Below are 26,062 nucleotides of genomic sequence, written 5' to 3' on the forward strand. Positions count from 1 at the left end.
AGCTACAGCCATATGTCACATACGGTGTTTGCACTTTCCATCTATAGTTGTGAGCATTAAACAAACAAACAAATGTACATAAAGAATGTAAAGCAGTCCCTGGCACATGGAGACTAAAGTGCTCTAAACCATTCTTTTTTTTTTTTTTTTTTTTTAATAGCGTCATCATGGCTTTTAAAGTAAAGGCAACTCAGAAGGCTCCGTCAATTCCCTTGCCTATAATACCCCAGCCCTAAACTGGCTTCTTGCCTCCCCTGAGTCCTATAATTGGACCACCTCAGCTTCACGTGGGAGGTCACTGGCTGCCTTGAACTTTTTATTGACTAGTCTTGCCTTACGCCTCTAGCTGGTTGTAAGTAAGCCATTTAAAGGCAGGCCTATGCATTACATGCTTTGTGTCAACCGTGGCACTTTTCACATATCACAGGCTCAAAAAATATTTGTTGATAAAGTGAATGAGAAGCAAAGGAAAAAAAAGCCTGGAACAAATGCAAAGCATAGCAAATTTAATTTTTATCTCACCACCTGGTTATCTTTAAGCATCACCTAATTTCAACTAGGTTTTGGGTTCAGGATCTCTTTCCTATGGTCATGGTAGATTCGCTTCATAATATTGACCAAGGCCCTTTCTAAACAAACAAAATATTGTGGTTCATTTGTTTTTCCTAATATAATGCTTTGCTTAACGGACTTCCTAGGAACTTCAAACACTACACTATGGCGTACCAAAGAAATATGTTAACTCAGTGGATCACTGTTTCATAATGCTGGTATTTTCTAGAAACACAAAACACTACCAGCCAGTGATTTATCTTTTTACTATAGTATGACCATGAATAAATAGAATGAATACAGAATCATCTGCATAACAAATGGTTTTGGATTATGTCTTGTTATTATTGGATAAAATGGATTTGTTAATTCTTGAATATCCAAAGTATTTACCTTCCCTATTTAGGTCAAGGTGGGGGGCAACGTACTCTGCTAAAACTGCATTGTTGATGAAACTCTAAGAGCAAAGTTCTAAATCGAGTCCCCTGGATAAGTCTCTTCTTAGTAATCAAGAAAGTGCCTTGAGGGGGCAGAGGGGCTCATGCCAGACTGCAGGGTGGAGTTTCAGAGTCTGTATGTGGGACGGTGGAGGTGGTAGGATTGGAAACCGACTTCCAAGTCTTGCTTGCTTCAGTCCATCCTGCAGAAGGCCTTTTGCTGAAGCACTCCACGGCTCTCCACACCACTCCAGTCACCATGACATTAGGTATATACACTGCAAGACATGCATCTGTTGCTGGCAATGTCCATTATAAAGGGCACTAGAGAATGTCAGCCTGCACAGGAAAAGCAAGCCAAGATACTCATGTCTTTTTTGTTATCATTGTCTTTTGCGGGTTTTCTTGGCTTAGAACAAAGTTGGCAGCAGAATTTCTGTAAAGGGCCGGATAGTAAATATTTTTAGACTTTGTGGACCATGTAGTCTCTGTTATAACTACTCGGCTCTGCCACTGTAACATGAAGGCAGCCCCAGACAATAAGTAAAATAATATGCATGCCTGCATTCCAATAAAACTTTTATTTGGGGATCTTAAATTTGAATTTCAGACAATTTTCCTGTGTCACAACCATTTTAAACCATTTTCTTTTTTCCAACCATTTTAAAATGTAATAGACTCGTGGCTGTACAATAGGTGGTGGGCCAGCTTTGGGCCCTGGCTATAGTTTGCTGACTCCTGCTTTAGAATATTCAATAAGGATTTTCTTCAAGCAGATGTACTCTCCCACATTTACCTTAAGACCATCTTCCATGTCCCTGAGTGGATCATCACCTCCTATTAGCAGGGTCTCCCTGGGCTTGCCTACCTCACCTACTGGCATAGAAAGCATCCTGTATAATCTTGAAGGAGAGCTTTTGACCTGATCTGTAATGGTGCTTATTTCCTTCTAGGGATAGGGTGGTCAGCTATACACTTGGCCGCAGGCTTCCAACAGATCATGTGAGTGGACAGCTGCAATTCCGATTTGAGATCACTTCCTCCATTCACCCAGGTATTTTTGGCATGAACTTCATGTCTTGTCCTCGCCTAGTGCTGGTGTGGTTCCTTTCTCTAAAATACAATAACCATGGTTCTCTCCAGACATGTCCTAGGTTTTGTGGTTCTCTCTCCTCTCCATTTGATGCCCAGAAGCCAGTGATCTATTCTGGAAGCCAGGTTGCTGTCCCCTTGATTGAGAGGCTCCTCTTCATTCTGGTGACCCAAGGTAGAGGGTTAGACAGTGGAGGGGGACATGACAATGAGGCCAACATGGGTATGGAGCCATGTCTAATTTATCATTTTACTCCCAGCACTTGCGTATGAGGAGTTCAATAGCCACTTACTCACTGCCTACATGAATGAATGAAGGAATGAATGAATGAATGAATGAATGAGAAACATGAATGAATGTGATACACATCATATTATTTAAGAACTATTTTGTACAATGGATTTATCACAGAGAAAAATAAATGTAAGTTGGACAGAAAACTTCAGAATCATCCAGTTTTCCATTTTTCAAGCCAAAACATATTCCAAAGACTTCCAAATAAGAATGATGAGATGCCTCATAATTCTACTTTTGCTGTTCTCCGGCAAGCCCCATACTAGGTGCAGATCATGCTGAGAACTAAGCTGGTCCTTCTGAGCCACTTGTATGAGTTGCTGCTAAAGCTAATGAGGCCGTGAGGACTCAGAGTCTGTAGTTTTCTGCGCACACATTAATGTCCAGCTGTACTTACCCATGCCCGATAGATAATGCAGATTATAAGAAAACACCCTGTTTTGTCCTTTCACATTGGGCCGTTTCTTCATCCTGCAAATAAAATCGACTCTTCCTTCACTGTCGCAGTAAAGATGGCCCTAGGGCTCTCACCAGAGAGATGGTGAATCTTCGATGGGTGCATTGCACTAGTGCTTTGGGGTTTTTTTGTTTGTTTTCTTTTTCTTTTTTTTTTTAAGATTTTATTTATTCATGAGAGAGAGAGACAGAGACACAGGCAGAGGGAGAGAAGCAAGCTCCATGCAGGGAGCCCAACATGGGACTCGATCCCAGAATTCCGAGATCACGCCCTGGGCTGAAGGCGGAGCTAAACCGCTGAGCCACCTGGGCTGCCCTGCACTAGTGCTTTTGAAATGGGAAGTTCACACCGGGCAGGGATCCCATAGGGCAAGGGACTGGGGGAAGGTAGAAGTAAACAGTGGTTGCTGTTCCTTGAATGGTTGCTTGACGTTGACGTCGAGGCCTCATTATTTCCCCGTCTGAGCTAGGAAGGACTGAGGTCCCTTCCATCGACTGGCCGTTTTCTGCTCAGTAGCTGCTAGGACCCTGGCTTAAGCTTTCTGCCACCGGCTGGACCCAGCCAGAGGGAAGGCTCTGAGCAAGTGTTAGCCTCGCCCGCCCGGCAGGCCGCTGGAACCTCTTGGCAAGCAAACACTGCTGAGCCCCCATGTGTGCCGGCAACTGGGGTCCTTCTAGGCCTTGGGTATTTTTTTTTTTTTTTTTTTTTTAGATTTTATTTCTTTATTAATGAGAGAGAGAGAGGCAGGCAGAAGGAGAAGCAGGCTCCAGGGTCATGCCCTGGGCCGAAGGCGGCGCTAAACCGCAGAGCCGCCCAGGGGTCCCCTAGGCTTGGGTATTTTAACGAACACTGTGAATCCCCTTGAAATATATCACGACTGCAAATTGTCATTAACATAAGAATTCATTGTTACAGAATTTGCCCCCGCAGAGCCTGGGCCTCTGGGAAAGTTCCTGCATCCCGTGCCCTCGGGCAGCAATTGGGGGGGGGGGGGTGTTCCCGGCCGGCCGAGGGCACCTGTGCCCCAAACCCACAGGCCTCTCTCTTCTGGAAGAAATGACCTGTTTTTCTCGCCCGCAGATGACGAGGAGGTTTCCCTGAGCGCCGAGCCCGAGGCCGCGGACACCCAGGACAGCCCCGGGAGCAGCCTGCTGGCCAGCAGCGTCGGGGGGCCGCCGGCCGACGCCCCGCAGCCGTCGGGGAGCTCGGGGAGCTCGCAGCCCCAGCCGCCGCCGCCGCCCAGCCGGGGCAGCGCGGGGGACGCTGCGGGGAGCCGGAGCGTGCAGCCGGCCGAGGGCGCGGCGGGTACCACCGAGGCAGGAGAGGACGGCGCTGCGGGGGCCGACGCGGCCGGGCCTCTTCTGGGCGCGGGGTGCGTGGACGCGGAGCCCGCGCCGAGCGCCGAGGAACTGGCCGAGCGGCTGGAGCTGGGCGGGGAGGCGCCCCCCGCGGGGCTGCCGGGCGCCGGGGAGCCCACGGAGGAGGAGGCGGCAGGGGCGGAGGAGGCGGAGGCGGAGGAGGCGGCGGAGGCGGCGGAGGCGGCGGAGAGCAGCGCGGGGGGCGAGCCGGCGGCGCAGGAGGACAACGCGGCGGCCTCGGAGCCGCGGGAGCTCGGGCCGCAGCCGCGGGCCTCGGGGAAGAGGAAGAGCCGGCCCTGCTCCTTGCCGGTGTCCGAGCTGGAGACGGTGCTGGCGGCGGCCTGCGGGGAGCCCGAGACCCCGCGGACGCACTACATCCGCATCCACGCGCTGCTGCACAGCCTGCCCTCGGCCCAGGGCGCCAGCGACGACGAGGCCACCCTGCGGGATGCCTCGGACAAGGACGGCCCGAGCGAGGCGGACACGCTGGCGGCCGCGGCCCCCGCCCTCGGGGGGGACGGGGAGGAGCCCGGCGGCGCCGCAAGCCCGGGCCACGCGGGCCCAGCCGACGGGCTCGACGGCGACACGCTGCCGAGCACGGGCAGCGAGAGCGACTCGAGCCCCCGGCAGGGCGGGGACCACAGCTGCGAGGCCTGCGACGCGTCGTGCTGCAGCCCCTCGTGCTACAGCTCCTCGTGCTACAGCGCGTCCTGCTACAGCGGCTCCTGCCGCAGCGCCTCGTGCCACAGTGCGTCCTGCTACAGCGGCGGCAGGTTCGCCAGCCACACGCGCTTCTCGTCCGTGGACAGCGCCAAGATCTCCGAGAGCACCGTCTTCTCGTCGCAGGACGAAGACGACGAGGAGAACAGCGCCTTCGAGTCGGTGCCCGACTCGGTGCAGAGCCCGGAGCTGGAGCCCGAGGTGGCCTCCGGGGCCGGGCCGTGGTCCGACGAGCTGGCGCCCCCCGCCGGGAGCGCGGCGACGACCGCGGAAGGCCTGGAGTCCCCCGCCGCGGGGCCGAGCGGTCGGAGAGAAGGTTAGACCTCAACCATGATGGCAGTGAGTGTAGGACCGCCAGGGGGACACAGGTGTCACCGACGAGGTGTAAACGCAAGTGGCAGGTTCAGCCGCCCCTGGGGTTGCCGGGGCCCGTGTGCGCCCGTCCCGTACATGTCTGTGTGCACGTGTATATGTGTGTGTAAGTGCTCGACACCGCGGAGGGCAGGCCCTGCCGCTCCCCAGGTACACACCGAGAACGACACCTGGCGCACTCACGCGAGCGTGCACTTGGGTGTGCGTGTCTCGGTTTCACGCAGCCACTAGAACCGGCTAGTGCTCACGGTGCCCTTGTAGTCCTGACAGTGACCGGGGCACCCGGGGTAGTGTCGAGCGACAGGCACAGAGAATACTCGCGAGCGCCCGGTGGATCATGTATAAACAAACACCTGCCGACTTCCCACAACCTACCGAAGAGTAGCAATAAATGTGAATATAAATTGAAGAATATTGATCCTACCTCTGCTTTAGAGTTTAACTTAGCCTGTGTGCATCCGGAAATGTACAGCCTACGTCTATGTGTCACTTCTGTCCTCTCAGTTCTGGCCATAGTTGCTTTTTTTTTAGACTGTTATTCCGTTTATGAGATCTAAAAACAAAGCAGCTCTCACATGGCTCCCCATTCCCACTCCTGCCTCTGGCAACCATCAATCCCTTGCCTGTTCTCTTGAAAACCGCCAGAGGTTAGTGAAAGAAATTGAAGAAGACACAAATAAATGGAAAGATATTCCATGCTGATGGATCGGAAGGATCAATACTCTTAAAAATGTCCATACGACCCAAAGCAATCTTATTGCAAGATTCCATGCAACCCCTATCAAAATTCCAGTGGCATTTTTCACAAAAATAGAACAAACCATCTTATAATTTATATGGAACCATAAAAGATTCCAAATAGCCAAAGCATCCTTGAGAAAGAACAAGGCTGGAGGCCTTGCGCTCTCTGATTTCAAACTACAAAGCTATAACTAATTCTGGGTTTGTTTTTTGTTTTCTTTGTTTTGTTTTGTTTTGGCTGTTTTGGCTAGTGGAAGGGAAAAATAACATGAAGTTGTCAATCACTATGTTTCAAGTGGGATTCTGATCCAAAGCTGCCACCTTTAGTTTTAAAATACCTTCTGTACTTTACCCAAAAGTATTTCTTCTTAGTCATGCCTGTGGAATCATCTATAAAATTAACTTGCATTTCTTTATCCAGAACTGGGAGCCATCTTCCCGTCCAGTGATAGTGACATGGGGAAACAATTCAAAGGTCACATAAAAGCAGGAAATAATTCAGTTGCTTTAAAGGAGAAAAATCTAGATTCCACTGTTTTTCTACTGTTTACATTAGTCTCCAAACAGAGGTGGTGGTATTGCCTCTAGATTGTAAGCTCATCAAGGGCCAGGACTGTATTTTCCCCATGTTTGACTGTCAGCACCTAAACAAATGCCTGGCACCTGCAGATTTTTATAGTAAAAAGTGAGCATAAAAATTAATCCTGAGTATACAACAGTGCCCAAGTCTACGTTTCAGAGAAAGGAGTGAGGGACAGTGGCACATGGGATAAGGAGAAGTGCCAAGAGTTTGATAAAGAGAAACACAGGGAGGAGGACCACAGCGACATACACTGTGGAAAGGTACCATTGAGTATGGGACGGACAACTCCTGTCTTCAATGAGGATGTTTTGATTCCCTCTGTTCTGAGGCAGATGCTATGTGCTGAGCACAGGAAGGTGGATAAGTGGCAGAAAGTGTGAAAGGTGCTCAGTAATCACAACAGAATTAAAAACGATTACAGTACAAGGAGATTTGGGGATACACACATAAAGGGCACAACCAGAAGCTGGCAGGGATGTTTCAGTCCAGAAGCTGACCAAAGGGCCAGCTTAATAAATACTGTAAAGGGCCTGATAATAAATACTTTAGGTTTATAGGTCAAGAGGCAAAATCAACTCTTCTCACCAAAGGCTACTTTTTTTTTTTAACAGTTTTACATTTAAAAGTGTGATAACCATTCTTAACTCTGAGCCACATAAAATCGAGGCCAGATTCACAGTTTGTCAACCTGCTGTAGCCTATGGTATATATTTTGACCACTGTGTTGGGAGACAATCCACCTATGGTTCATTGAAAATTGGTTCATGCTACATAAAGGCATGTTTTACAAACAAAAACAAAAACAAAACAAAGCAAACAAAAAACACTGCCCATGCCCTCAAGGGAGTAACAGCCCAAAAGGAAGGACAGGAAAGTGTTTCAGGGCCAGAGCAGAAGTCTTTGCAGGGCAGTTTCTAAAGAAATTTCTGAATATCTGAAATCTGCCGACTGGAAACTGAAAAACAGCTTAGGAAGCACCTACAGCTTCACTCTGGTGGTTGCCAGGGACAATCTGAAGATTCCTGAGATGGTCAATCTCATGAAAGCTGGGCATGTGTTGGCACAGCCTGTCTTCCCCTGCCCCCCCCCCGCCCCCAGCTGAGCTACGTGTCCCAGATGTGGCTCTGTCCCTTGCTGGCACCTGCTCCAAGAAAGCAAGGCTTTACCACAACGTGCCTGATGTCTGTGAGTGTCTTCCAGAAGAATCGCTATTACCCCTTTACTGTGACTTCTAAGACCGCAGACTCTTTCGAAGGTAGCTAGGCTAGACTTACCATACACGTGCCCACAAACTGAGTCTGCAGCACTTTATGGAAGATGCGTCCTGTATCTACTTTTTGCTTTTTTCCCCCCTCTATGAAAACCTCCTTTTTTTTTTAACCTCAACATAAAACAGTTTTTAAAAACTGTCTGCAGATCGAATGAAAAGAGCGATATAATGTTGTGGTTTGAGCTCTGGAGCCAGGCCCCCTAGATTTAATTCAGTTCCACCACTTCCTAGCTGTGACACCCAAGCCAACCTACCAGAATGCTCTGTGTTCCTCAAGTGTGAAATGGGTGTAAGGGTAGACTCTGTCTCAAGGGTAATGGGAAGGATTAACTGAGGTGATACACAGGAAGCGCTTGGCTGTCCCCAATTAATGGTTCTTCCAGGCAGATAAGCAGTGAGGCTAACTTTTAAAGTGGAATATGTTTCCTTCTCAGAGATCCTAGCAGGTGTGAACACTTGCTTTGTGTTTGAGGCAAGGGTGAGTGTGTGGAGCCGGGGCCTCCTGCAGAACAGACTCGCTTGCTTCTTCCTTGCGCTCCATCCATTCGGTGGGCTGAGCTGCGCCAGTCACATCATTGCATTTGCTTGGGGTTCACGAGCAGGTGGGGTCAGCTCCATTAACCCTGGCAAACAGCAGATATATGTTTCCACTAGCTTGGAGGAGTAATTACCTGATTGGTTGAATTAATTACAAGAGGTAAGTTTGTTGTTCTTTTTAAGAAACCAAATTAAAAATGCAGCAGCTGGTGACATAACAACTATGCCATTGCTTTCTAGTTTTTGCCACTAAGCACTTACAAGGACAAACATGACTGTGAGATCCACTAAAGAGAGCCTCTGTCTGAAACAGGAGTCAGTCCACGAGGAGCTGTGTACTACCACGAGGCTCAAGGCCTTCCTCAAGGCTCCTCAGAGTCTCAGAAGACCCCCCCACCCCAGATTCTAGTAACATAACAAAGTTTGCCCAAGAAATCTTAGCTACTTAACCTTGAAGAGGACCCGTTATTCCCGAATGCATCTCTGTTTTTGTTTTACAGTTAGCTCTGGAATCAAACTGCTAAATTAAATGTAACTTCCTTCCTAATTAATTTTTTTAGTCAGTTTTATGGATCTAGACTGGGAAGAAATTACCATCCTTCCCGTGTATGGAACATTCTAGGAAATGTTTGAAATTTCAGATCCCATAAAGATCTTAACCACTGTTTTTTGAGTTTCTCTCCTCTTTGACCTAAGGGGTAATGGAACACTTGCTATTTGCTTCAGCCATGGAGGGCAGAGGAAGGAGAAGGCCTGACCTTTGTCCTCTGGCTAATAGAGACTATTCCAAGAGAGCCAGGAGCATGTGAGTTAGAGGGCTACTGCTCTGAATGGGGGCCATCTCGGGCTTAGGCCCTTCTAGGTCTCCAGAGGTCAAGAGCCAGTGCCTCTGATGATGTGCCCCAAACAGCTGGTGCTCTGGCCTCCCCTCCACACAGCCACTCTCATGCAGTATCATCAGGACCTGAGGATGTCATGAAATAGGAAATAGGAACATCATTTTAGGACATCATTGTTCAGTTCATTATAAATCTGGCTGACAGTAATATTAACTATGTCTATAATAATCGGGACATGCATTCTGTGGCTGTGTTTATTTCTAAAATTTCTCCATGTCTGTCTTTCTTCCTTCTATCCCATTTCTGTGTCTCAAGTTTTCCTGTCTCAGTCTTCCTGCCTCTTATCTATTTCCTTCGTCTCTTGTCCTCTTCTCTTTCCAGAGTACCCTGGCTTGTCTGATTTTTCCTCTGAATAGTCTGGAACAGTCACAGGATCCCATAGCTAGTTGGCTCCCCACCCCAGTCCCTAAGCTTCCATACTATAGGAATTTACCTTCTTGGTCCACCAATTTCTCAACCCCATCTTGAAAAGGCACCATCTAAGAGTTTCATTCTAAAAACAAACAAAATCTGAAAAACAGCCTCTTGGCAGCCCCCTGATGAAACCTATCCAGATAAGGACCTTTGGTTTTGCGTGGGCTCACGGAGCTTTTATGGGACTTTATAAATGCTGCACTTCCCTCAAACAGGCCTGTTTCTTTAGCTGGGCTAAAGTCAGGCTCTGCTCATTTTCTTTTGTGTCCCTGTCTGATGCCACCTTCCCATCAAGAAAAAGTCAGATGGTTCCAGAATCAGACCCTGACCCCACATATTGGTCTGTGTGGTTCAGATCATAGTCATGATGTGTTTATTTTCTTTGGGGTTTTGAAAAAGTTTCCCCTATTTCCTCTCTCATGAATGGCTGTGAATGTAGCAAACTCACACACACACACAAAAATAGATTGCCCGCTCTGGGGGTTTTTTCTCATAATAGTTTGTTTTACAGTCATGCTTTTGTGATGACTTGCTGCAGCAATGAGTGAATCTGAATGTCTTGACTATCTTGTCCATAGGTGAATGTCCTATACTCCATAATTCCCAGCCAGTAAGCCAGCTTCCTTCCTTGAGGCCTGAACATCATCACTACCCAACAATCGATGAGCCTCTTCCACCAAGTAAGCTTTAGTTTTTAAATCTGTGTCTTAATTCTTCCTATCAAGTCTAAACAGGTCAGTATGAACTTGTATGTACACATCCAAACTCTTCCCCAACTCCATGCCTTACACTGTTGTAAAAACAAACACACAAACAACAGCAAAAGCCATGGCACCTTCTATAAACATGGGGTGTTTTTGACTAATGATTTCAGTATGTGATCTCGAAGAGATAATCCAGAACCTTCAGTGCCCCTCAACTTCGGAAACAGTATTTTACAAGACTTGACCAGTCCTTGCAAACTGTACCTGACCTTTAAGTCCTAAATTTTACTATTTTATATTTAAAAATTCACAGGTCAAGATAGAATAATCCCATTTGTTCTCCATTGGACCTGTTATATCACAGGCACCTCCGTATAATAAAACATTCAACCCATCAGGACACAAGAACTTGTGTTTTCCTTGCTCTAAGTTCCATCAATAAGTGACGGTCTATTTCTTCTGTATTTCTTAGGGGCTTCCAGAAAACATATCATCTTTAGTGATGGTATTCCATGTCATTTTCTCCTGATAACTATGTAACTCATTATTATTTAACTAGTCATTTGAACTTAGGAAAATCATTTAAAATCTCAGAAACTCAGTTTTCTTATTTGTGAAGTAAAGCCTTAATTTTCTCAGTGGTTAAATTCTAGATGTGGGCTAGTTAGTCCCTAGATATCATTCTAGCTTTTATAACCTTATAATTCTACATTATAATACATTTCTACAAAGGAACGGTGCCCTGGACATTATACATTCACTTAGCCTCATATATGTTCATGAATAATTTGGAAACATCTCTGTTTTGGCTTAGGCTTATTTTTCAAGCAAAGATAACCTTTAGATTTGACAAATTTTACAACTGCAAATTCTTGCCAGGATGCAAGGAATTGATGTTTCTTTACCTTCCTTTGCCTATGCTTACATTAGTAGGTTACAGTTTTCAAAAGAAAAATGCTTATTCCCTAATTCATCTATTCTTGGTAATGTGAAATATTTTGCATTTACACCATTCTTGTCCTGTTCAGTTGTAATTTACAGGTGAGAAAACAATAAATACTTTTCAATACATAAACATTTAAAAGAATTTGTTTTGGGGGATCAAGGCAAATATTATGCTATTTGACTTTTGATACCTGATTTCTTTCTTTATTTATACATAGATTTATGGATAGTCCACAAATGACTAGTAAAATTTGTGTCACTATACTTTCTACTTAGCACTTATGTAAACTATATCTATAGTCTGTTGTCTGCAGGGAAGGAACATTATCCCACAATAGATAACCTATCAATGCGTGTGGGCATGAATTGACTTCCAATCCATGCAGGAGTAATAACTAGTTATACATAAAGACCTTGTAAATAATTGAAAATAAATCTGTTTTAAAGACTTACTTTACATGAGCTATTTTCAATAATGAAAACAAATTTCTCCAGTTGGGTTTCAATTCTCTGTTCATTCAGCGCTGAAAAATAGGACAAAAGTTGGTAGTGAAGCCTAACAACAGAATTTTCTTAGATAGTCTCATATAGTACATGGATGACTTCATTCCTGATAGTCATTCATTCAACAAATACTCATTAAATGCTTGTGCTGTGCTCACTTTGGCAGCACATATACTAAAATTGGAACGATACAGAGAAGATTAGCATGGCCCCTGCACAAGGATGACATGCAAATTCATGAAGCGTTCCATATTTAAAAAAAATAAAAATAAAATAAAATAAATGCTTGTGCTGTATGAAGCACTGTTTTAAGTAAACAAAACAAAGATCCCTGCCCTCGTGGAGGGTGAGGCTAGCCTGGCAGGGACCCATCCATAATAAAAAAAAAGTACACAAAGCCATAGTGTTGCATGTTACAGGGTAAGAAGTGCTATGGGAAAGCACAAGCAGAGTATGGGTAAGGGTGTTTCAGAGTATGAGGTGGTGGCTGGTTCACCATTTTAAATAGGGTGGTCAAGTAGGCTTCATTGAGAGGCAACATTTGGAGCAAGGAGGTAAGAGGATGATCCAGGGGAAGGAAGAGCTTTCTGAGAAAAGAGAACAGCCTGCCTGGTCAGTTGGAGGAACAGCAGGGCGACCAGTGTGTCTAGACAGATTTAGGAAAGGAGAAAGCAGTGGCTGTTAAGGTTAGGGAGATATCAGGGAACCAGATCACAGAGGGCCTTGTAGACCATTTAAGAGCTTTGGTTTTTACTCTGGATGCAAGGGGAGCATTTTAGGTTTAGAGCAGAGAAAGGTCTTCTGACTTAGACTTTGAAAGGTCTTCTGCGGTTGCTCTGTTGGCATTAAATTTTGAGGAGGAAGGACAGAAGCATGAGGCCCAACATAAAGTTATTGCCATGGCCCAGGTGAGAGGCTGTGGTGGCTAGGGCCAGGGTGGGAGCAGTGGAGGTGGTCAGGAGTGGTCACATTCTAGACATATATTTTGTAGGTAGATTTGCTGATGGATTAGTTATGGTATGTGAGACAAAGATAGGAATCAAGAATGAGCTCAAGAATTTTAGTCTAGAAGGATGGAGTTGCCTTCACTGGGGATGGGAAGGGAAGGGTGCAGATAGAGCAGGCTTTGGTGGAAAAGATCTGAAGCGTGATTTTGACCACATTATATTGGAGATGTCGTCTAGGTAGTGATGTCACGAAGGCAACTGGATGTGTGGCTGAAGTTCAAGAGAAAGGTCTAGACTACAAACACAGTATTGCATTTGTTAAAGTAAAAAGAAAAAAAGAATAATTTTACAGGTTTTGTCAGTATAATAACTAAAGATAATACAGTATTAGGCTCTACATTGTTCCTAGACTTCATGGAAAAGATATAATTTTGTATTTGCTAGGTCTTACGGTCACAAATGAATTACCTTAACTTGCCCCAGCATCATAAAGGTAATCGCTGGCAGGAATCTGTGTAGGCAACCCAGTGCCATGTCCATGAGGACATGCTGAGGCCTAAAGCTCTATATGAAAATTCTTTCTTTACACAATATGTGAAAGTAAAGTCTTTACAAAGCAACCCAGAAAACATGCTTATAATTTTTAAGTACACCCAGTTATCACTTTCTGATTATAAGAATTTAGCATTATGCATTTAATAATTAGCACTATTAGAAATTTAATATATTGATAGAAGGGCCTGTCTGGCTGGCTTGCCATCCTTTTCCATGAGAGATTTGGAAATATGAAAACTTATAGAGAGAAATTATTATTATTAACAATGCACCATTTTGTAGTGTTCTCCTTGGAGAATTTATGAGACTGGAGCTGTGTCTTTGAAGCAGTCCTTCCTTTACTGTGGGAACCAGTGGGCAGGGGCATTAGTTTCTCAGCAATGTGCCATGGGACCTGGCATAGTTTTTTGTTCATAGGGAGTGCTGGGAAGAGATTATAATACTGAAACAGATACCATAATACTCTTCAAAGCTTAATGTTCATTCTTTGTTGGAGAGCTGTCAGGTTGAGTTCAAGAAAAAACTGTCCAGTTGCTCCTAGTTTGAGAATCACCAAAATTTCAAAATTTGGGAATCAAGATTAATTACCTAGTGGTTACACATATACACAGGTTTCATCAATGAGCTATTTAACATTCACAACCAACAGTTGAGCTGGATTATCCAGTATTCAGTTTTAATCAACACTTCCTAGAATATACAATCTGACTACATTTCCCCTTCAATTTGTCTTAGATGAGGTAAATTTGGTGTTTTTTGACATTTTGGTTTCCATTGGGCATTGTTTGGCGACTCCTCAGGTAAATGTCAGACATAAGCCATAATCTTCACAGATGTACCGCGCACACATAAAACCATAACTATACCAAATCTATTGATTTTTTTTATTTTCAAAAATTGAGAGTTGCTATGTCATTACCTGAATGATAATTCTTCAATAGAATTGTTAATATCTCACCTACTCCCAAAAGCTATGGACCTTCTTACTTAAAAGGCTGAATAGTTTTCCTCCATTTGCAGTCATTTTTGCTTTTTCTTAGTCTAACGCATTTTTCAGCATAACTTTATCATGAAGCTGTTATTTCCACCACATTTTCACGTGTGGACTCTAAAAGCTTTGCCCATCGCTCTACAGCAGACATTGCTCTTCTGTGTGAAGCTCAGATATGTGTGTATTACTTCCAGCTCTCCCAGTTTTGAGGACTTTTCCACCGCACCCCTCCATGTATTACGTACTCTACCATCCATGCTTCCACGTTTAGTTTGTTGGTTTTGAAATCTGAGAAGCAAAGGAATTTATCTTTATCTTGGGCTCCCTCTACTGTCTGCGATGGTTATTTATCAACAAAGAGGTACTTCAGCGCTCAAAGTGTTGGTAATAGCTGTTATTGGTTTGGTTTGGTTTGGTTTGGTTTGGTTTGGTTTGGTTTGGTTTGGTTTTGCCAAGAGATACTTGGCAGCCACAGGTGGGCTGAAAAATACACTGTGAATTTACCACTTACCAAAAGGATGATTGGAAGGGATCACATCCTTCCATTCTTCCTCTCAAGAGGAAGGGCAATCAATTAAAGTTACTAAGTATTAGATAAAGGTCATCCAAAGTTTCAGGTACAGCATCCTAGAACTGGAGCGAAAAGTGGTTTTAACATTCCCTCACTGACTAGTCAGTGTGTCTCAGATTTAGCAAAGAAAGGATTCTCCTGCATCAGACTGTCCGCCCCCACTGGAGGATGTTTCCAGTCTTCCAGCTGTAATTTGGGTGGCCCACCAGAGTGACAGGGTGGAAATGGTCAAAGGAAGAAATAAAGTAAACATCAGGTTTCCTCTTTAGACAATAGTAGAATTTGAACATAGGTCATAGTTGAGGAAGCCCAGATACTACTTAGGAGAAGCTGAGTGCAAGAGGCTGGTTTGTGGAAGGCCAGGTCAGTTCTGGTCCCTCCAACGTCACGGCAGGTGCTGAGGGCAGCGTCTAGCCTTCAGCAAGTATGCAACCGTGAGTTCTACCTGCAGAAGACCTGGCAGTGTGTCTGTTTCATATGACTCAGTAGTTTGTCCTTGACTTTTCTTTTTGCCTTGCACTAGACTGGGAAGCTCGCATTGACAGCCATGGGCGGGTGTTTTATGTGGACCACGTGAACCGCACGACCACCTGGCAGCGTCCGACAGCAGCAGCCACCCCTGACGGGATGCGGAGATCAGGGTCTATCCAGCAGATGGAGCAACTCAACAGGCGGTTGGTGATCAGCATGTGGTTAACCCCTGGGAACCCCTGGGAGATGAGAATGGCAGCCAGAGGACCCACCCCCCTTTACCCTTTCCTGCTCAGATTGTATGAGGAGACCAGAAAGTAGTTCTGTATCTTAAGAAACCCATCTCCAGTAGGTCCCTGGAAAGCTAGATTTAGAATTTGGGGGCAGGAGACCAACCAATTTCAAGATGGGGAATCCTCTGAACTTCCTGATGGCACAAGGTCGAAACCAGGTGTTCTTAGCCAAGGGCCCATAGACCAGCCCCTGCCCCAGGTGTTCACTGAGGATGCCCTTGTTTCATGAGCCCTCCAGAAGTTGCATGCAAAATTATATTTTTCTGTCAGACTGTTCCTTATGTGTCATGAGATTCTCAATAGGGCTCAGAACTCAAGTAGTTTAAAACATTCCAAGGATGGGTTCCGTAGAATACTGAGAGCTGCCTGCAGAAAAACAAACTGCATGAACCACTCTCTTCATGTCTACCCTGGTCTCCTGGTTGCTATACACTCAGTAATTCCTAAAAGGCTGCCATCCTGGAAAAAGAAATGTCTAAAAACACTTTTTGAGAGTTGGGTTGTCTTCAAACTAGAGCCTTGCTAGTGAAATTGTAGAGATGCCATTTTGCTTTTCCTCTACAACGGAGACCCTCAGTGGTATTTTTTTCATGCTGCAAGCCAGCGTGAGCATCACAGGCAAACTCCTGCTTCTTCCTTAAGGCTGGATGGCAGCTCCGGGATCCTCTCAGTAGCCGGGAACACAAACTGCAGGCTTCGACTTCGGCGGAACCCGCGTGCCACCTCATTAGGATGCAATAAAGTCAGAAGGAACGATGCAGAATAAGGAACTGGAAGTTAACTGTATCAGCCAGAAAAATTAAAGGGACAATTTAGTCCTGTGAAAAACACATGGGGGCGAAAACCGGAGCTTCGGCTTCCTGTTGTACGCCAAGGAGCACGCCCGGTGCAGATCCCCAGGATGCTCTTGGGGCTTGAGCATTCTCCAGCACCAGCTGAGCGTGTCGGGTCCCTAATGAGAAGCACGGGGGGGTGGGGGGGTCCGTTGGCAGTGCGTTTCTCTACGGTCATCCCCAGGTTTATTAGCTTTATTAGCTACGAGTGCGCCGCAGACCCGCGGGAGAGCCCCCTCTCGGTGATCGCATCAGAACCCCTGTAACTACACGGGGGGACCCGGCAAGCTCATTTCACATGGAGACTGGGTGCAGGTTCCAGAGGCAGAGGGAGCCTGGAGATCTGTCCTGGCAGAACCGGAGCAGAGGGGCTGTTAACTTGGTTAGCAAGGCTAAGAAAGAGGGGGAGCATCAGCAGGCCATATCCAGGAGAGGTGCACCCCTTGCACCCCGAGCACTGAGAAAGCAGTGCACTGAAGCAGAAGCGACCCCCCCACCTAGGACGGAAGAGGCTACGGACGTTCATCGTGTCCAGGTTGTATAATATGAACACCGGGCCCCATCCATCCTGAAGCAGGCCCCTGGAGAAGCTTTTGCAGGCTTCCCTGTGTAAGTTCCTGTGCCCTCCCGAGGACCTGGACACCCCCAGAGAGGCAGCCAGGCTCTGCGGGACAGGAAGGCTTTTGCAGGCTTTTGCTGCATCTGTCTGGACAGAAAGAAAGAACAGGAATTTGGGGACTTGAGAAAGTATTTATTTCTTGTGAGAAAACCCCACTTAGGGAACATCAGATAACCCTGAGATTCGCAGCCAGGCTCTTCAGCACTGATCGTATCCTATTGCTTTGAAGCATGTAAAGGTTTCCAGTGGTCTGACATGATGAGCAGCCACAGAAAGTTGCCGCCAGCTTCTCTCCATCCCCACGGGGCCCATTTTTGATGACCCGTGGTTGGTCCTCAGGACGAAGTTACAACAATCCCTGTCTCGCAGCAAAGCAGAAATATTTCCCAGTGTCGCAAGGAAAACCTTCTTTCTCCATGTCTAAGGTCTTTGGCCAACTTGACAATTAGCATGAGAAACATGGATGGGAGAAGAGCAAACTTAATGTTGTACGTGTGGAAGCTCAGAGAAACAGGCGCCCCAGAGAAATGACCAAAGCAGGCAGCTTTTGTACCTTTGAGGCAAAGAAACATTTTTTTGTGTGTGAAGACTTGACAACAAAGTTTGGCCCAGGGGTAGGTAGTAAGTTAGTGAAGAGGAGCAGGGTTTGGTTACACAGCCTTCTTCACCCCAACTCCCTGTCTGTCCCCGGTGATGGAGCTAACGCCACCCTCCAGGTGCGGGCAGGTACCTTCCCGTGGGGAAATCACTCTGCCTTCAGGAGGACGGCGCAGGGTCGGAGCATCCTTCTGCGTTGGTTGTTTCTTAAGTAACTTTAATTCAAAATAATCACTATGCCCCAAAAAGGCATGTTTTGGCGTGGCCTGCCCTGGGCCCCATCAGAGGAGATTCCCTGGACCCCCAACAGTGTGGTTCTGAAAGCCATTTAAATGCGTGTGTGCAAGGCAGTGCACACTGAGAAATGCAGACTGTGCAAAGAGCCTGTGGTGAGCGCGCTGGACCTGGCCACTCCCCAGACGCAGCTCAGCCTCCCCGGCCTTTAGGGCCTCACCACGCGCTCCAGCTGCATAGACATGCCTTCCACATGGGTCACGGCTCCATCCTGCAAGAGCCCAAATGTTGGGTGGTCCCTGCAATAGTCCCGGGACCCTCCGCGCGGAGCCAGCAGTGGCGTCTTCCGCAGTCCTGTGATCAGTCATGCCTCCCTCTCTTCCTTGTCCTTCTATGTGACCCCCCGCAGGGTCTGGGTCGGTGAAGGCCTCACAGGCCCCGGTGTCCAACAGTCTCTCTCGTTAGTCCTCACGCTTTCAGAACATCCCAAATTAACTCAATTTACCCTCACAGATATTTATTGATCACGCAGACAATATAAATGCATGTTCTTACTTTCAATAATCAACTAGAGTTTTTTTTTTTTAGTTATTTGGATAAAGTTTTTTTTATATTATTGGGGCATAGAGGTTTTAAATAGGAGAAAAGGTGAAGTATATATAATTCTACTACCCCAGGGTTTACCTTTTAAAAAAAAAATACCAACTGTCTTTAATTTCCATGCGTACACGTAGGCCTTGGGTAGCCGTGATAATGTATACTTAGTTTTATATTGTCTTCTCACCACACTGAGCGTTTGCATATTGCTACGGAGCCTCAGAGTATCATTTAAAAGGCTGTGTGGCATTCCAGTGAATGGATGAACTATAGTTAACTTAATTTGCCATATTGTTGGATGTTTTCCGTATCGCTTTTCATCGCTATTTTGGAAAAGGCTAAAGGCCCTATTAAATATTAGTATTGCCTCATAGTAGAGCGGTTCCTTGGGGTTATATTCTCAAAAGAGCAGGCCACAGGAGATCGCTGTGGTTTTGGTATTTGATATCCATGCCTAATGTTTTCTAAAGCATCTCTGCGGGCTCGCTCGCCAGCAACAACAGCTTCCCGTCCATCCCATCTTTCCGTCTTGGTTTTGTTGACTTAAGAGGTGCTCCTGGTATGTTTGGTTCTTACACTTCACTTCTTGCAGGGGAGGGTCAACTTTTTTTCCATAAGCTTTTCTTCTACCGACTGTAGCTCCTCCCATGAGAATTGTAGGGTCTTGGGCTTTGTTTGGTTTTGCTCGGTTTTTGAAGGGTTTTTTTCTTGTTTGTTTTTGTGTGCTCCTGTGTGTGTTCATTTATAAATCAGATATTCCAGCTGGCCTTCTTACCAATTTCCATAAACTCTTAATATAAAATCTGGCATTTTTTCTGCAAAAGAAAAAGGGGGGGAGTGGACACAGAAGCATAATCCTTCATGAGATATAAGAGAACCTGCTTTCTGGCTTCCTCTCTCGTCTTTAAAACAGAGCAGGCGTCCGAGGCTGTCATCCTGCCCTCACTGAGTGATCCCTCCACAAACTGCCGTGCATCCTGCTTGTCTCTGAACTTCAGCAGAGATCAGGGGCGGGGTGTGCTACCTGGGATTTGAGGCTGCTGACTCAGTAATGGCACAAGACAACCGAAGTCCAACTGAGGACACAGCAGGTTGTGAAATTACTGGCATTTGCATCATCGAATAAGATCACATTGATTCATTAACATTCTCCTCTATGGTCGCTGCACTTTGGGAAGGAAAAGTGAGGCTACAACCTTCTGTTTGTCTGGCCCTGTTCTAGGGATCTATTGCTGAGTAACAAATCACCCAAACTCGGTGGCATAAAACAATGATTTCTTGCTATCATTATTACTATTACTATGCACCACCGTTTTTATTTCTCATGGTTCCCATGGCTGACTGGGTTCAGCGAAGCCATTCTCTCTCAGGTATTGTCTTGTGGTTGCGGTCAGAGGGTGGCTGGGGCTGGCGACCCACGTATCTGGAGGTTGATACTGGCTGTTGGCTGGGGCCTCAGCTGTGACCCTCACCCCAAACCCGTGGATCTCTCATGTCACCTAGGCTCCCTCGCAGCTTGGCCACTGTGCTCCATCCCAAACTGTCACTTACATTATCTTCAATCAGTCAAGGTAGCCGCAAGAACATCCCAGGTTCAAGGGGAGAGTTTATTGATCCTACCTCTTAACAGATGAGTAATTCGGTTCTGGAAGAGCATGTGGGACTAAAAATACTTTGAGCCATTTTTGGCAAATGCAACCTGCCGTGACTCATGTAGGGGATCCTCCCGACAGCAGCTCCCTGGGTCTTCGGCAGTCCCATTCCTCCCCTGGTCAAGGTGACACACTTCAGCAGCTTCTCACTGGCCCACTCTGTCCCTCCCACCATGGTGGCACTTCCTGAGTTCCATCAGAGAGAATGTCACACACAACCTTCCGTCCCCTTCCACATGACCTGCTGGCCACAGGCATGTTGACGTGGAAAATAAACAAGGGCATTTCTCTATACAATCCTTTGCCCATTCCTGCCCCCCTCTATGTTGTCTTATTAGAGGCCTTCTCAGGGATGTCTCGCAGTGTCTGCTGCAGGCAGGGGTGTCTCCTGATGTGTCAGGAGTGAGTGGTGGAGCCTCTCTAGATAAAACACTACTTAAAGAAAGCAACCAGTGATTCTTAAACCTAGATGCAGGTAATGCTACCTAAAGGACTTCTTAGAAATGCAGATTTCAATTTTGTCTCCATTTCTGTGATCCTAACAACCACCCAGCTGATTCTCTTGCAAGTGGTCTGGAGACCACCCTTGAAAAAAATTTTTTAAAAAAGGAATTCCTTTTGAAGGTCAAGTCAAGAGGTCTCTGGTCTTCAGAAGGCCTGCCACAGCAGACCTTGTCTCTAACGGTACGTCCCCTGCCCCACGTTGGACTGTGTTTGGAGACCTGGTATTCACTGCTCCCTGGACTCTCGCTCTCCTCCTCTCTTCACACCTCCTCCTCCACCCCCACATCTCTGTCCTGGGCACAGGACTCGTGTGGCACATTCCCTTGCCCGTTGGCTCTTGCATGCAATCAGTGACCTCCAGGTCAACACGTCCAGACCCACACCACAATCTTCCCTCCCCTCCTGCCTGTTCTCCTGCAGGTCCCTTTCCAGTGTTGGCTCCCTCACCTACCTGCCTGAGGCCCACACATCCTGGTACCACCGGCGAGCTTCTCGGGGTTCCCCAAGGGTGAACTCCTCTGTGCACCTGATTCTATATTCCTTCCCTGCAAGCTCCCCACAGGTTCATACTGGCTTCCAAACGTAGGCACCCCGGTGCTTCCTCGTCTGTGTCTCACACATCAGGACAGCCTTTTCACACTGTCACAGTCGTGGCTTACCTGCCATTCCCCTGTGCGCTCGGAAGACGATATCGCATTCTCATCCTGACTTGGGTCTAAAAGTCCAGCACAGGGCCTGGGCATATTGGAAGAGGTGGCAAATATTCAGTAAGTACCTGGGAAGGTGATGGACTGGCCGGCTGACTGGATGCATCGTCAACTTGGGAAGAAAAATAAGATGAGCCTTCAGATCAGCAGGAAACATTCATTTGTGGGCCCGCATGTCACAGTGTTTCCACAGTTCCTGTCAGTGGTATCAGTTAAAGATAAGTGAGTGGAACTATTATTCTGATTTGGCGACTCATTACCATAATGTGAAAATAATTTGATCATCTTAGTTGTAACATTTTAAGTTCTCCCCCAAACCTTCGTTCTAGGCTTGGTCTGGTTTAGTTTAATGCAGGCCAGAGGCTGTGTGTGTTTTGTGACCAGTTATCCGTGTTCATGTGTAAAAAGTCACGACACTTGAAACGTGTCACAGTTTACAAAACAGAAAGAAGTCCGTTCATCGGGGGGTCCTCGTGCTGCCAGTTGTTCTGGTGTCTCACGGGAACTTTCGGCATTCCTTTCCTGACATTCAAGACAGTTCTTCACAGATTTCTCCAGTTCGTTGATTCAGAGCATCAGCCCCCAACAAGCCAAGAAGCAAAAGTTAACTCCCGTCTCTCCATTTTCTGATGCAAAGGTATCAAAATATCCAGCGAACTATTGCCACAGAGAGGCCCGAAGAAGATTCTGGCAACCAAAGTTGTGAGCAGGTCCCAGGAGGAGGCAGTGGAGGAGGTGGGAGCGACTCAGAGGCCGAATCTTCTCAGTCAAGCTTAGGTAAGGGGGGTGCGGGGGGCTGAAGCTGTGACCCCTACCCTGCCCCGGGGGACGGATGGCCTGAGGGGCTCAGGGTGGAAGGGGAAGAGGCTTGGTGCCCCCAGTGGGAAGCACACCGGAGTTTCCCACCAGGAACGTAAAGGAGAAGTAAGAAACCTCATACTCGTGCATCAAGGCCATTTTTCCAGGGGCCTCATCATTTCTCGTCAAGTGAATTTATTTGTTGGTGGCTTTAAGAATTTTCCGCTTATAAATAAAACAGTGCAATTAGGGCAGCCCGGGTGGTTCAGGGGTTTAGCGCTGCCTTCGGCCCAGGGTGTGATCCTGGAGACCTGGGATCGAGTCCCACATCGGGCTCCCTGCATGGGGCCTGCTTCTCCCTCTGCCTGGGTCTCTGCCTCTCTCTCTGCGTGTCTCAAATAAATAAATAAAATCTTTAAAAAAAAAAAAAAAGCAATGCAATGAAAATTCATGGTCTACTTCAAAGAGGCTCCGTGCCAAGACTAGGAATAATTATTTGTGTGCATTTAGAATAAAATACAAGTGCCCCCGAGGCAGCAACCTGGGAGCAAGGGGTCTCCCGGGGAGCTTACCGTTAGCACTGCCCCCCGCACCTGTGCGCCTAACCCGGTGGCCAGGCATCCGCCAGGGGCCTGCTTTTCACTTCTTTGAATCTGCCTGAGTGCAGCTCAGACGAGAATATTCAAAAGGCACAGAAGACTGGCTTCAGCTCTTCTGCTTGCAACTATGTAAGGGCATCGCAGCGACATCCCGATGCACTTCCTCGGAGGGGGCGCCGAATGATGGCCCGTCGGAAGCTCGGGCGCGGGGGGAGCAAGCAGGCCTGTGCCTGCAGTTGTGCCAGCTGTCCACCCTCTCCTGCGAGGCACAACAGTGGGCATGGTCGTGCACATACCCAGTCCCACCAGCCACTGGAATTGTGTCCCTTCTCTACATTTTACCAGAGACACTAGCTACGCTGACTGGTTTAGGTATTTCTTTTTTTTTTTTTAAAGATTTTATTTATTTATTCATGAGAGACACAGAGAGAGAGAGAGAGAGGCAGAGACACAGGCAGAGGGAGAAGCAGGCTCCACGCAGGGAGCCCAATGTGGGACTCGATCCCAGACCTCCAGGATCAGGCCCTGAGCTGAAGGCAGACGCTCAACCCCTGAGCCCCCCAGGGATCCCCTGGTTTACATATTTCTATTTATTAATTTCTCAGAGATGTGATAAAGTAGCCGAATAATTGAAAGCAGAAGGCAAAAAGGAAGAGAAAGTTTCTTTCTGAGTTTGGTATTGGGTAACAAACTGTCCCAAAGTGTGGAAGCTTAAACCTCCAGCCCTGCATTTGTCCCCCAGGTGGGCAATAGCGGCTGAGCCCCAGCAGGCTCACACACGCGTCCTGAGTCCGCTCTCCAGTCAGCTGTGGGCCAGCTGGCCTGACATGGCCTGCTCCCTAGCTTCTCATCTTGTACCAGACTAGGCCCAAGCTTGTTCTCGCAGTGGTGGCAGCGTTCTAAGGGACAGTGGGGACGCACAGACTTCTCGAAGCCCTGGCTTGGAATTTGTGCCAGGCCCTGTTACTTGAAGCAAGGCACAAGCTAGCTCAGTTCAACAGGGGGAGAAGCTGCACAGTCTCATGCAGGGGGGTGTGGATGCAAGAAGGTAAGAACTGTGCTCCTTTCAGCAAACAACCATGACTATGCTTAGCAACTCCTGAAGAAAAGAAGAAAAAAGCCCCTGTAGTAGAAGGGACGAGATGTTCAAGGACTGGACCTCACTGAAGTCATGCAGGAGCACTCGTAGGAAATAATGACTCTTAACTGGCACATGCACAGTGATACGACAGCTGGTCCTACACTATGACACCTGATCAGGTCACTGTCGGGGACAGCAGTCGGCTCCAGCTGCCCCATAGAGGCCAATACACGGGAGGCCGGGGCAGGGGGGTTGTAGAGAGAGAAGTACTGTATTTGAAATGACATTTTCCAATGCATTCATTGCTTTGCTTCACTTTTTGCAGATCTGAGGAGAGAAGGGTCACTTTCTCCGGTGAATTCACAAAAAATCACCTTGCTGCTGCAGTCCCCAGCGGTGAAGTTCATCACCAACCCTGAATTCTTCACCATACTACACGCCAACTATGTGAGTGCTCCAGAACACACAGGGAGCCCACCTGGCTGCCATCAAAAACTCAAAACACTCCTTTGCAAAAGTTATTTGATAGATTATAGATGGTAGCATTTTAACTCAGGCAAGATTGAAAACAAACAAAACAGCTTGATCCACTCTTTTTACTGTCTGTGAGGCCCCCCACAAAGGGGGGGGAAAAAAGCTGGATTTGGCAATGCTGTTGCTTCTTCAGGTTTTTGTTGGGCTCAAACGTATTAAGAACCATGAAAGTCATTTAGAAACAAATCCGTGTTTCTATTATTGTTAAAATTTTAAAGGAATAAGATTATGAAGTTGACAGATTCCCTTCAGCCTGAATCATTTTTATAAAATCACCTTCATTAAGGAAATTTTAATATAGATTTATCTTAGATAAATATCTAGTTTTCCTTTTAATAAAATTAGTTGTTGAAGTATCATGCTTAAGTTAAATTTAATATGTTTACATATATAATTATTTATCTCTTTTTTTGTATTTTCAAGAAAGCAATGACATGCTATCACTATATTCATTAATTCTTTCATCTGATGAACATTTTGTGTAGACAGATGCAGATCTAGGTACGGGCGTCACAGAGGCAGTGTGACACCTGAACAGCACAAGCTTCCCAATTTGTGGAGCAACAGACATGTACAGAGACCAGTCTGAAGTGACAGGACAGGGCCCAACCTCAGGGAAGAATGAAAGGCTCTGGAAACACAGGAGATGGGACATAGGAGAGCGTCCCTGAGGAGGTGGCTGCTGAATTGAGTCAGGAAGGTTGCAAGTGGGTGGGAAGAAGCCCCAGAGAGAGGGAAGAAGGACACAGCTGTGAAGGGGTCTGGGGTCGGGTCTGCGAGGATAGGACGTGGTGGGCAAAGGTGGGAAGAAGGGCTGGAGGATAAGTAACAAAACTCAGGGTAAGTCATGGAAAGGAGCCCTAGCTATACTTCAGAAGCAGCAGAACCAACAGCAGTCCTAGGCATTTGCCTCATAGGATCAGGTGTTTGATTAAACATCTTCTCCAGTAGAAGCGCAGGAAGACTGAAGGGCGGTAAGGTTAGAGGCTGATCCAACCCACAGGTGAGAGATGATGGAGGCCCCCCCTGAGGAAGGGGCCAGGCATATAGAAAGGGGGAGCATGGTGATGGAGGAGGGCAAGAGTGAGGACTCAAGAAAGTCTGAGTCCTTTCCACTTTGAGCACCTGAGTTAGTGGGTGTCTCCATTAGCAGGTGCAATTATTTGTTTAGGCGACAGAGGCCGTGGCCAGGGAGGAGACCAGTTTTTTGCAGGTTATATTTGACAGTCCTCCGGGACATCCATTGTTAGACCCAGAGCGGCTGCTCACTGGTGCAGGGGTGAGTCACAAAGGGGGACAAGGATGCCAGATATTGTTGCCCTGAAGCACTGGCATCAGGTGGCCCCTGGCCAGGAAGAGCCACCGCACCAGCCTGCCCGGCAGCGAGCAGTGTTTGCTTTCACCACATGCACACCAGCCTTGTGTACTACCATAAGGTCACCATTCGACACTCCTGAAGCATTCTCCCTTTCTTCTCATCCCCAACCCCTCCATACACAAAAGTTGGCGACACACCTCTGAAGTCTAGCCTTCGATCCCCAGGGACCCTAAATGGATCCTCCTTGTTGTAGACATAGAAGAGGAACAAGGGCAGACCGG

General features: G+C 47.0%; 1 protein-coding gene and 1 non-coding gene across 7 annotated transcripts in view; both read left to right on the forward strand.

The window, feature by feature from the left end:
- HECW1 (HECT, C2 and WW domain containing E3 ubiquitin protein ligase 1) overlaps positions 1-26,062 on the forward strand; it is a 441,224-nt gene that overhangs the window by 326,114 nt on the left and 89,048 nt on the right. For 5 of the 6 annotated variants that reach the window (XM_072791661.1, XM_072791659.1, XM_072791660.1 and 2 more), the window contains 6 exons: positions 1,943-2,043; positions 3,914-5,227; positions 10,306-10,407; positions 15,468-15,618; positions 22,089-22,228; positions 24,255-24,376. In XM_072791661.1, coding sequence (XP_072647762.1) covers positions 1,943-2,043; positions 3,914-5,227; positions 10,306-10,407; positions 15,468-15,618; positions 22,089-22,228; positions 24,255-24,376 — 1,930 coding nt within the window. The remainder of the gene's footprint in view (positions 1-1,942; positions 2,044-3,913; positions 5,228-10,305; positions 10,408-15,467; positions 15,619-22,088; positions 22,229-24,254; positions 24,377-26,062) is intronic. The other variant, XM_072791663.1, reaches the window with a different exon arrangement.
- LOC140613672 (U6 spliceosomal RNA) lies at positions 12,031-12,137 on the forward strand. Its single transcript, XR_012014564.1, has one exon. It is a non-coding gene; the product is annotated as a U6 spliceosomal RNA (small nuclear RNA).

The sequence above is a fragment of the Canis lupus genome, chromosome 21 (assembly GCF_048164855.1).
Source record: "Canis lupus baileyi chromosome 21, mCanLup2.hap1, whole genome shotgun sequence".
Taxonomy (NCBI): Eukaryota; Metazoa; Chordata; class Mammalia; order Carnivora; family Canidae; genus Canis; species Canis lupus.